Source organism: Notolepis coatsorum, assembly GCF_963971535.1.
Source record: "Notolepis coatsorum genome assembly, chromosome: 4".
In the NCBI taxonomy this organism is placed as follows: Eukaryota; Metazoa; Chordata; class Actinopteri; order Aulopiformes; family Paralepididae; genus Notolepis; species Notolepis coatsorum.
In genome coordinates, this window is record NC_140168.1 from 196,297,940 (window position 1) to 196,307,939 (window position 10,000).

At 43.6% G+C, this 10,000-nt stretch overlaps 1 protein-coding gene across 1 annotated transcript in view; it reads right to left on the reverse strand.

The window, feature by feature from the left end:
- The window catches only part of LOC311227374 (multiple PDZ domain protein-like), a 14,864-nt gene that overhangs the window by 2,801 nt on the left and 2,063 nt on the right, over window positions 1–10,000 (reverse strand). The window contains exon 2 of the mRNA XM_084312992.1: window positions 7,748–7,842. Coding sequence (XP_084169118.1) covers window positions 7,748–7,842 — 95 coding nt within the window. The remainder of the gene's footprint in view (window positions 1–7,747; window positions 7,843–10,000) is intronic.

The window sequence follows — 10,000 nt, forward strand, 5'->3', positions numbered from 1 at the left end:
GTTCCCAACCTAGGCTGCGGAAGTTGGTCTCGCCCAGCATAAATCTCGAGGGCCAGCTTTTTGCGGCAAAAAAGTGTATAAGCTATCTAGGTTGCCACCTAGACAGCAGCCTGAGTGGGGAATCCATGGCTCACAAAACAATGAGCAAGGTGAATGGCACAACTACATTTCTGGCCAGAAAAGCACATTTATTAGACCTGAAAGTCTTCGCATTCTGGCAAATTCACTTGTTTCTTGTTGCTTTGACTATGCTATCTGTTCTTGGTACGGAGGTCTGACCAACGTTTTAAAAGATAAGTTACAGATTTCCCAGAACAAACTCATCCGATTAACTCTAGGACTAGCCTCCAGAGCACATGTGGGCAAACAACACTTCCAGTTGTTGGGCTGGCTCCCTCTGGAAGCCAGGTCCGTTCAACTTCAGCTCAATATAGTTCACAACATTAGGGCCCCCACTTATCTTACAAATAATTTTCAGTGGAATAGGGACACGCATACCCATAACACCAGAGCCAGCATTGCCGACCTGTGTATTCCAAGGTTCAAAACAAATATGGGCAAATATTCTTTTAAATTCTGGGGAGCCACACATTGGAATTTGCTTACCTTCACAATTTTAAGAAAAAAGTCAAATCATGGCTCCTCGACAATGTTAAACACTAGATTTTAAAATGCATGAACATTTTGTCTGATACATTGTTGTTTGTGGCTACATTTGTACTGCACTTAAAATGTAGTTTGTCAAATTGTTATTTGTCGTCATGTTTTGTATTGCTTGCATCCTTGATGTTTTCTGGAATATTGTCAAAAAAAAAAAAAAAAAATGTAATCCACAATTTTGCAACACACTTTCCCCAATGAAGATGAGGAACGACTCCCTAAACCCTATCAATAGGAAAACAAACTTGGGGAGAAACCTCAGATGGGCAGATGGGCCGTGTTTAACCTCACTGGACTGTAGCCGGGCAGAGCTTTGGTCCGTGTTTAACCCTTTCACTGGACTGTTGCCGGGCAGAGCTTTGGTCCATGTTTAACCCTTTCACTGGACTGTTGCCGGGCAGAGCTTTGGTCCGTGTTTAACCCTTTCACTGGACTGTTGCCGGGCAGAGCTTTGGTCCGTGTTTAACCCTTTCACTGGACTGTTGCCGGGCAGAGCTTTGGTCCATGTTTAACCTCACTGGACTGTTGCCGGGCAGAGCTTTGGTCCATGTTTAACCTCACTGGACTGTAGCCGGGCAGAGCTTTGGTCCGTGTTTAACCTCACTGGACTGTTGCCGGGCAGAGCTTTGGTCCATGTTTAACCTCACTGGACTGTAGCCGGGCAGAGCTTTGGTCCGTGTTTAACCTCACTGGACTGTAGCCGGGCAGAGCTTTGGTCCATGTTTAACCCTTTCACTGGACTGTTGCCGGGCAGAGCTTTGGTCCGTGTTTAACCCTTTCACTGGACTTGCCGGGCAGCGCTTTGGTCCGTGTTTAACCCTTTCACTGCCATACTACAGAAGGTTAACCCTTTACTATCACACTATCACACTACCGATGGTAGTGTGCTAGTAAAGGGTTAACCTTCTGTAGTGTGGCAGTGAAAGGGTTAACCTGCTGTTGTGTGGCAGTGAAAGGGTTAACCTTCTGAGTTATTGTTGCAGTGAAAGGGTTAACCTCACGTTTAAAAAGGATTACAACTGAGAACGTTGCGTAAAAAAAGCAACAACAGCACACTGGAGGTCATGCGGTTTATTGGCAGCCGGAGCAGCGCTGATCTACAGCCTCGTTGCCATGACGACCGCACACCGTCGTCAACAACAACACCAACACGGCACTCCCTCTCATATTATGTTATTGCTTCATTCTAAAATGTATTGTCCCATAAAGCGAATCCTTGAGACAAAGGGCCTCTTGTGAACGGACTGCGCTTATATAGTGCTTTTTACAACTTGTGTGCCTTACATTCTCCCGTTCACTCACACGTTCACTCACACGTTCTCTCACCTGTTCCCTCACCCGTTCACTCACACGTTCACTCACCTGTTCACTCACCCGTTCACTCACACGTTCACTCACCTGTTCACTCACCCGTTCACTCACACGTTCACTCACCTGTTCACTCACCCATTCACTCACACGTTCACTCACACGTTCACTCACCTGTTCACTCACCCGTTCACTCACACGTTCACTCACACGTTCACTTACCGGTTCACTCACCCCTTCACTCACCTGTTCACTCACCCCTTCACTCACCTGTTCACTCACCCCTTCACTCACACGTTCTCTCACCCCTTCACTCACACCGACGGCGGAGGCGACCAGGAGAGGTGAGGCGACCTGCTCATCGGTTAGCAGTTAGGGGGTTAAGTGTCTTGCTCAAGGACACTTCGAGACGCTGCCGGGAGGAAGCCGGAATCGAACCCGGGAACCTTCCAATTACCAGACGACCGCTCTACCTCCCGAGCCACTGTACACTGTACTGCCCGCGTGAATATTAAAGGCAACCAACTTGTGTTCAGCTTTTCTCTGATTAGCCACGACCCCCCGCCCCCTTTTTCCGCGAGTGCGGCAGAGGTCCCAAATGAAATGAATGAATGAAGCGCGGAGCATAATGTATAATGTTATTTCGCGGAGCATAATGTATAATGTTATTTCGCGTTTGTAACGTCAGTGGAGGCTGCTGACTGATTAACTCGAAACTGTACAATTGTAACGTTGTATAATGTATAATGTTATTTCGCGTTTGTAACGTCATAACATCAGTGGAGGCTGCTGACTGATTAACTAGAAACTGTACAATTGTAACTGTTGTGAAGGGCCATATTAAACTGAGAATCTACCTTTATTGTTTGATATACTCTGTATATTATTTATATATATACACGGAATATACCTTTACCTGCGTTCAAACCAGAGTAATATTCGCTCTCCTTATTGGACAGCGCCCCTAGGCGCCAGCGCACAGGCCCCCAACGGCAGGTTCAAAGACAAGTTCAGGCATGTCAGGACATGCCCGGAGACAGCGTATTGATACCAGACAAAGACTGCGGTTTGGGACTAGATAGTCACTTACGGCGCAGGTGCGCAGAGTTGTTGTTCATCCCGAGTCAACGTGCAGTGAAGTGAGCAACCGTGCGTCTAACAGAGCATTGAGAACCACGTGCGAATAGAATAGTAAAGTGTCAGAGTTTAATGCAGTAACGTCGAGTTCGACCTAATCTAATGTGAAGTAAATAGTCGTTCATTTATTGTATATTGTGCGGCCACAGTTAGTTCGTGTGTAGCATTACCCAGCGGTTCGTCGTGTCTTTAGCTAGTGTACTTAGCCAGGGTGTGTGGCCTAAATACGTCGCCCACACCCGAGGAGTCCTAGGCGGAGAACCGTTGGACATGTACACAGGAGAATCGGCGTCGGCGATTGCAGAACCATTACTGGTTGGATTATATTGATTTGGAACGTGTTACCCGGAGAAGAGCATCGTTGATTTCCACTATCGTTTGGGATTCAACCTCGTGAGGATTACAACTCGGGCTGGCCTCGTGGACGGAGGCCGGCTAACTGTCATCAATGCTATCGAGCATTTGGATTACAATTATTGCTTTGCTGCTGATCAAGGGATTTACAAGGACCGACTCCTGTACCTGGAGTCTCTTTATTCCTCATTGAATCAGACTGAGTACCCGAACATTCCTCTACCCTCCAGGCCTTACACCCCCGGAGGGAACCCATTGTCTCCAGGCGGTACCAGTGTTGCCTTATATAGTTGCTATTATACGACAGGTGGTGTCAACTTAGACCCATCGTAGGATTCCTGCTATTCTTAGTGACTCATGCTATTGACTGACTTTACGCATATTCTTCACCATACAAGCGCGACCCTAATTCTCATTCTGTAACCTAATGTTGCATAATAATAATAAAATACCCTCAAGTACTATTTCTTTGTCAATGCCGTGTTCTTGTGGGTGTTCACCATCTATATTTGATGTACTGTCTGGCCAGTAATTAAAGTACATAACTAGCAGTGGTTTAGTCTATCACAATCTTTAATACAGTCAGGGTTTTGTAACCCCTCAGTTACAGTAACGTTATATAATGTATAATGTTATTTCGCGTTTGTAACGTCATAAACCAACTACCAGATTCACTCATCACTGTACATCAGTGGAGGCTGCGTAACTGACTGATTAACTAGAAACTGCACATTGAGGGGGTTTGAATCACGCTACATCAGTGGAGGCTGCTGACTAGATTATTATTATATTATATTATATATTAAATTATATTTTTTAAACATCCCCAACGCTGCAACACGCCCCCATTCCTCCCAGGTGTCAGGCGTCAGGCGCCTCATTCGCTTCTATTCATTTTGGGGACCATGTTCAAATATCATACTTCTGAAGTATAAACAAACTATACTGCTGTGACGATTTTGAATATCTTAACATGTATTTACGCCCATACAATTTTTTAGATGAATGATTGTGGATATAATATAGAAAACACATCATTATGATATTGTCAGATGGCGTTGTCAGATGTGTAGAATTCACCTACTTACAATTATTTTCATATAAAATACAATGGTGAGTGAGAAATGTATCTCCAGTGATAAAACCCAGTGATATCATACACAGCGTGGATGGGCTTTCAGGTGGAGGGAGAGGCATGCATGTACATAATTTCCACAACACAACGGGGCATTAACCAACAACGCAACAACAACACAACGAGGCATTAACCAACGAGCACCTCTCAGAGCACCTGGGGGAGCCTCATGCGCATGCGCGGCCGCGGTCACTCTCTGCCGCGTCACTCTCTGCCACGTAACAACACACAGAGCGGCGCGGCGCGGATAAGGGCGTGTGCTAGGGTGGTCACGTGGCGGTGTGGCCAATCAGAGAAACGCTGAACGAAAAACTGAACACAAGTTGGTTGCCTTTAATATTCACGCATACTGCCCCCCCCCCCCCCCCGACCATATAGGAACCATATACAGTCGTTTCGGTTTTGTGATGAACTATGTTTCAACATTGTTTGTTTGAGTACTTGCTTGTGCTGCATCATTGTGCTCCGAGCGATCCGAGGACTGACTCTACAAACACACAGGTCGTTCAAAAACAATCAAAACAGACTTAAACATTTCTCCTCCGCCTCTAACGCTCAGCGGTCTCATTTCCACAAGGATTCCTCTTGGAGCTGGAGGACTAATGCAACAAGCAGGTAAATAGTGGGACCTCTATAATGAATACATCTGTGTGCTGAAATACTACACATTTATGCTTTTGTTAAAAAAAATTAAATAAAAGACACACGCAGATATACTGCAACATCACATAGTGTTCAGGATCAGAAACACGATGAATGCACATGATATTCCTGCCAACGGATTTTCTCTGCATTGACGATGAAGTCACTAAACAACATTCATCTGATCGCAGATGGAATTTGTGCTGGTGAGTGTGTATTTCTGTTCATGACTACTGTACATCCAGTGATTATGGCAAAAATCCTAAGTGTCAATATTGAGATCACGATTATTTAACCTCTTACCACGCACCGTCATGCCCATGCACGCCCATCGCAGCACTTTACGAGCGTCTACCGGCTCGGGGCTGCATTTTTCGCTCAACCTATAATATACCGTTCGAAATCATCTATTTCCCGCCTATCCAACGCCACCTCACTCGACCAATTCCATGCTTCGGTTTTCGAGTTACATGACGATATGTCAGGCGAGCGTCTTTTTACAGGCCGCGTGTCAAATGACCATGTCGGACAGTATACACTCGAGAACTGACCAATCGCCGCTGATGGCAAAATGATTGGTCAGCGCTGTAGCCAACGAGTGTCCGCTTCCAACGATACCCCACGTCGAGGGGTGCGAATATAGGAAGTAGGTGAAAGTTGACGAGCGAAAATGAGATGTGACTCTGAGCACGGAGATGGATGGCAGAAATGGATTTTGGAACTTTTTTTTTTGTCGCACGGTCTACTCAAACCTCTCTCAAACTAAAATGTGGACCTGTACTAGATAAGACTTCAGGCTATGGAACCGGTATATGCTGGAATAATGGAATCTGGAAACTGGCAACCACTAAAGAAAAATGTGAGTACACAAGTTCAACTCAAGTTCAAACCTCTGTTACTCTATTTCATTAGCACTAAAAGTGATTATGCTTTTTTGCATTAGTAACTTCAGAATGTTATCTTTCAAACATTCTGAAGGCTGATGTCTGGGACAGAAGGTTGGGAGGTGATATGGGTAGTGGGTTCTTCTGTTCATTTGTAAAGACATGCTTGTGCAGAAGAATCCAATAATAAAAAAAAAAGTCTCCACATTCCACAAGGTTACAGAAAACATCAAAACTGAATCAGATACAGACTTCTATAGGAGTTTTGAGACACAGTATACTTATAAAAAATATCAATAATAGACAATTTACACTAAATCACAACTCTATACTTTAGGCAAGAGACTGCAGAGACCGAAAAGCAAGACATTAAAACACAGCTGTGCCCTAACACACACACACACACACACACACACACACACACACACACACACACACACACACACACACACACACACACACACACACACACACACACACACACACACACACACACACACACACACACACACACACACACACACACACACACACACACACACACACACACACACACACACACACACACACACACACATATATAGCTGGCACACAAGGACTCACGCTAACTCTTGGCTGCACCAGACAGAGTTCCTCACGTGTTATTTGCATCTGTACCGACCGGTTCCTGCTGTGCAACATAATCTTCTGCACGATTAGAGGAAAAGTATTCATACCCCTGGCGCTCCGCGGTGCACGTATGTGTGCGTGTGCGTGTGTTCAGATTCAGATTCAGATCCCTCTATTGTCACTTATTACAGGACTTTACAGCAAGAACAGTGAACTTCTATTTATTGTGGTCCCTCCACCATAGCAACTAATTTCTTAATAATAAGAGACTGTAGATTCTTAACCCTTTCACTGCCCCACTACAGAAGGTTAACCCTTTACTATCACACTGGTTATTACAGTACTTTACAGCAAGAACAGTGAACTTCTATTTATTGTGGTCCCTCGAGCATAGCAGCTTCTTTCTTAATAATAAGATAGATTCTTAATAATAAGATACAAATACAATAACTTTAGCATAGAATAAAAAATAAAAAAGATTACTATATACAGTTATAAAACTGTGCAGTCCAGTTCAGGATGTAGATATTATACTATATAAATTGTATATAGGATTACAATGCTTTCTGGGTAAAGTAGTTTTTCAGGAATGTGCCACTTAAGCCTTTGGTTCACTTAATGGGGGTTTGCTCAGGAAGTAGCACTGTGATATCACCGTGATTCATAAGACATAGATTGACATAGATTGTACAATTGATGGCTTATTTTGATGGTAAGAATCTGTACTTTCATATCATATAAAAAATGTATATATTTGAAGCTTGCTCAATATGAACCTATTATCCAGGCCTGGTCACACATGTGCGTATGTGTGTATATAGGTTAAATGTGCATATGTGTGTGTGTGTGTGTGTGTTTGTGTGTGTGCGTGCGCACGTGTGTGCATGTGTGTGTGTGCGTGTGTGTGCGTGCGCGTGCGCGCGCGCGCGCGCGTGTGTGTGCGTGTGTGTGTGCGAGCGCGTGCGCGCGCGCGTGTGTGTGTGTATGTGTGCGTGTGTGTGTGTGTGTGTTTACGTACCCCAGGTCATCTTGGAAGATGCAGCTGGGCGTCAGTCCGACAGCTGCCTGCTCTGGTGGAGGACCCGTCACAGTGGTGTCACCCCCCGCTACAACCTACACACACACACACAGGCATGCACACGCACACACACACACACACACACATGCACACACGCACACACACAAAGTTTTACATACTTTATTGAATACGCAGATCAAATCACATTTGCACACACACACTCTATGCAACACTAACCCACCCGTTCTACATTCCTTGCACACACATCCACACGCACACACTCATGTTAAACACTAACATTTAGCATTCACTTAAGACACTTTAAACAAGTTTAACACTACACCATATTTGATCTATTTAATACAAAATTATTTGCACTACATCTCTACCTCATTTTTGCATTTTGTACTTTAGACGTGTAGTAGTTGTATAGTCTTTATTCTTTGAACTTTTTTTTTTTACTGTATGAAGCACAAGGAGGCTCCTGGCTAATTCTGGTGTATTTACATTTTTTATGTTGATTAATATGCACTGTCCATTTTGCAAAATAAACTTAAACTTAAACTCATACAGAACCAAGCATTTCACTGTATATAATTATATTATGTGACAAATAAAACCAAACTTGAAACTTGAACTTGGGATTCAAATAACAAAGAGGCGTTAAGCGTGCTTCCACTCTGCCACGCTGTCTGGCTCTCGCTCCGACAGCCAGAGTTAGAATAACAATCTAGCAATCTGTTCTCCACCTCGACAGGCCTGCAATCTTTAACCCTTTCACTGCCGCACTACCAAAACGGTTAACCCTTTCACTGCGACAATTCACAGAAGGTTAATAAACCTTTCACTGCCACACAACAGCCGGTTAACCCTTTCACTGCCACACGACAGAAAAGGTTAACCCTTTACTATCAGCGACCGTCGGTTGTGTGATAGTAAAGGGTTAACCTTCTGTCGTGTGGCAGTGAAAGGGTTAAGCCACTAATGGCGTAGGAACCTGCTGGGCCCTATTCCCCGTACCTGGTTCAACTAAGTCGATCAAGAGTCCCATTATCCAGATTCAATTAACCCGATGTTTGAAGCCGGGATTTTCCTGTTCCTCGAAGGTGGATTCAGTCTCGTTAACTCGAACCAGACTTGAGACTCTGGATAATTGCGCGCGGCCGCTTCAGTTGAAAAGACAGCAGGTATCGATAGCAGAAATCCTCATCTTCTAACGGCATTGATTGATTGATTGTTTTAAAACTTTATTAACAGATTGCAGGCGGCTCAATAGCCTCGCCGACAAGTTAAATGCATAATCTATAGGCTAATTTTAAATCCCTCATTACCCCAATCAATCAGATTATATTTCTTTAAACGTTCCTGCTGGCAGTAGGTTTATGGAATGAATAATCAAATGAAATCTTGCTAGCAAAAATAATTAGTTCAACTGTTTCAGAATAAGGATACGGCTCTCTTATCCATTGATTGATGTATGGTGGATGTTTTACTTATCTGCACTGTGGTGTGACGGTTTGTCCTTTTGCCTTTCACGCAGACGACCCGCGTTCGAATCCCCCTTCTTCTAGTCATTTTCTTCTTTTTGCAATGTAAATACATCAATTTGGTGCACGTTGAGAGCTATATAAAGAATGACATCCTCAATGCATGTAGATTTATAATATTTTAACTTAAAACTAGGCTACTTTTGCGTATAATCATTAATATTATATTCCAAAAAAATTATATTGGAAACGCGGGGTTTCGAACTTGGGTTGCCCGGTTGACAGGATTGAGCACTAGCCGTTGCACCACTGTGGCAGACGGGATTTATTCATTGTGTATCCATCAATGGACAAGAAACCTGTGTTTCGAATATTTTTCTTTTGAATGAAGTTTTATCTCTTTATTCTCAAATGCATTAATGTGACGTCAACGGCTCATTCAATTGCTCAAATCCGTCAAACAGCGCATCTCATCAGACATTTTAATCCCAGTTACAATATCACACAAAAACCACAATCCACGCATAGACACTTCAATTTTATGCTTGAATGAAACACAATCTGGGCGCTCCGTTAAGCAAATCTACAGCGGAGAATATATGAAACTAATCAGAGCCAAACGGCCGATTTTTCATTCATTCATTAAAAATATCCCCGCGGGATTCACATTTGCAATGCGCCGTTATTAAAATAACCACATGCAGTGTGTATCGCGACTCCGAGCGCCGTATATGACGTGCATTATTTTATTTAGGACAAAGTAAAT